At 48.3% G+C, this 1,236-nt stretch overlaps 1 protein-coding gene across 1 annotated transcript in view; it reads right to left on the bottom strand.

Annotated features, from left to right (window-relative positions):
* Positions 1-1,236, bottom strand: part of snapc4 (small nuclear RNA activating complex, polypeptide 4) — a 13,717-nt gene that overhangs the window by 3,205 nt on the left and 9,276 nt on the right. Inside the window, 5 exon segments of the mRNA XM_035658198.1 lie at positions 100-173; positions 286-380; positions 637-731; positions 843-949; positions 1,060-1,210. Coding sequence (XP_035514091.1) covers positions 100-173; positions 286-380; positions 637-731; positions 843-949; positions 1,060-1,210 — 522 coding nt within the window.

The following is a 1,236-nucleotide window of genomic DNA, read 5'->3' as shown; positions in this document are numbered from 1 at the left end:
TCTTTATTTATATTTTTCTGTTTATTATTATGCACCAATAAATTGAGGCAAATTCCTGTTTGTGAAAACCTGATTCTGATTCTAGACAGGTGAGGGTACCTGTTTCCTCCACTCGCGAAGACACTGAGCGTCATTACGATGAGGAATCTCTGCTGCGATCTTCGCCCAGCGACCTGACAAACACACAGTCAGTATTTATTAATATAAAGTGATCAGCAAGTAAATATTGATCAGTTTCTCACTGACATTAATCAATAATAGCTGATCTGAGATCATGTGACCTACCGACTCCGTGTTTCTCCACCAGCTGCAGCAGCAGCTCTCGCTCATGTTTGTCGAACCCTCCTCTCTTTGTACCCGCCTTCAGACTGTCATAGTACCTGCACACACACACACACACACAGCACACACACAGACAAACAGAAAGAATGATCACATTCATTGTTCTAGAACACTTTATTGATCCCTGAGGGAAGCCACCCAGCTGCAACATTAAATATAACTGGATCAATAACTATAATCTAATGATCACCTGACACACTGTGTACAGGAGCTAACATCAGCTAGCTCACAGCTAACACCTGACACAAGGTGAACACTCACTTCCTGTCTGTGGTCCAATCAGCTCCCCCCTACCTGTCTCTGCAGCCGCTGTCAGTGCGTCCAGGAACCTCAGACCGGATCTTCCACCAGTCCTTCTCCCCGTGACGAGAGACCGCCTGCAGCAGCAGCTGAGAGACAGACAGGCAGACGTCATGCTAACGAATGTAACTGTTAGATCATGATGTCATTATTGTGCAGGTGGAGGGTGTGTCCTGTCTAAGCCCCGCCCCCCACCCTACCTGGTCCTCCTGTTGGGTCCACGGACCTTTCTTCAGGCTCGGGTCCAAGACCTGGTTCCACCTGTAGATCAGCTGAGCGGGGTCACGACCTTCCATGAAGTAACTCACTGAGAGAAACAGACAGGTAGACAGACAGACAGGATGTTAACTGTTGTGTTTGCATCAACATTAGTCGCAAGTGTGATGTCTACAGTGGATGTCACAGTGATGTCATTACTCTGCGTGTAGGGGATGAAGTTTCCGATCCTCATCTTGTCCACGAGTTCTCTGAGCAGAACGTCTTCGTCCGGAGTCCAACTGGTGTTTCTCAACGAGTCCGACACGAAGCGCTGGAACGTCTGCAGACACAGGAAGGCTGTCCTCCCCGTCTGACAGACAGGTTACAGACAGACAG

The sequence above is a fragment of the Morone saxatilis genome, unplaced genomic scaffold (assembly GCF_004916995.1).
Source record: "Morone saxatilis isolate NCDOM2014 unplaced genomic scaffold, NCSU_SB_2.0 Contig16, whole genome shotgun sequence".
NCBI classification, from domain to species: domain Eukaryota; kingdom Metazoa; phylum Chordata; class Actinopteri; family Moronidae; genus Morone; species Morone saxatilis.
The sequence above is the reverse complement of the archived record's forward strand: the minus strand, read 5'-3'. Positions and strand labels throughout refer to the sequence as shown.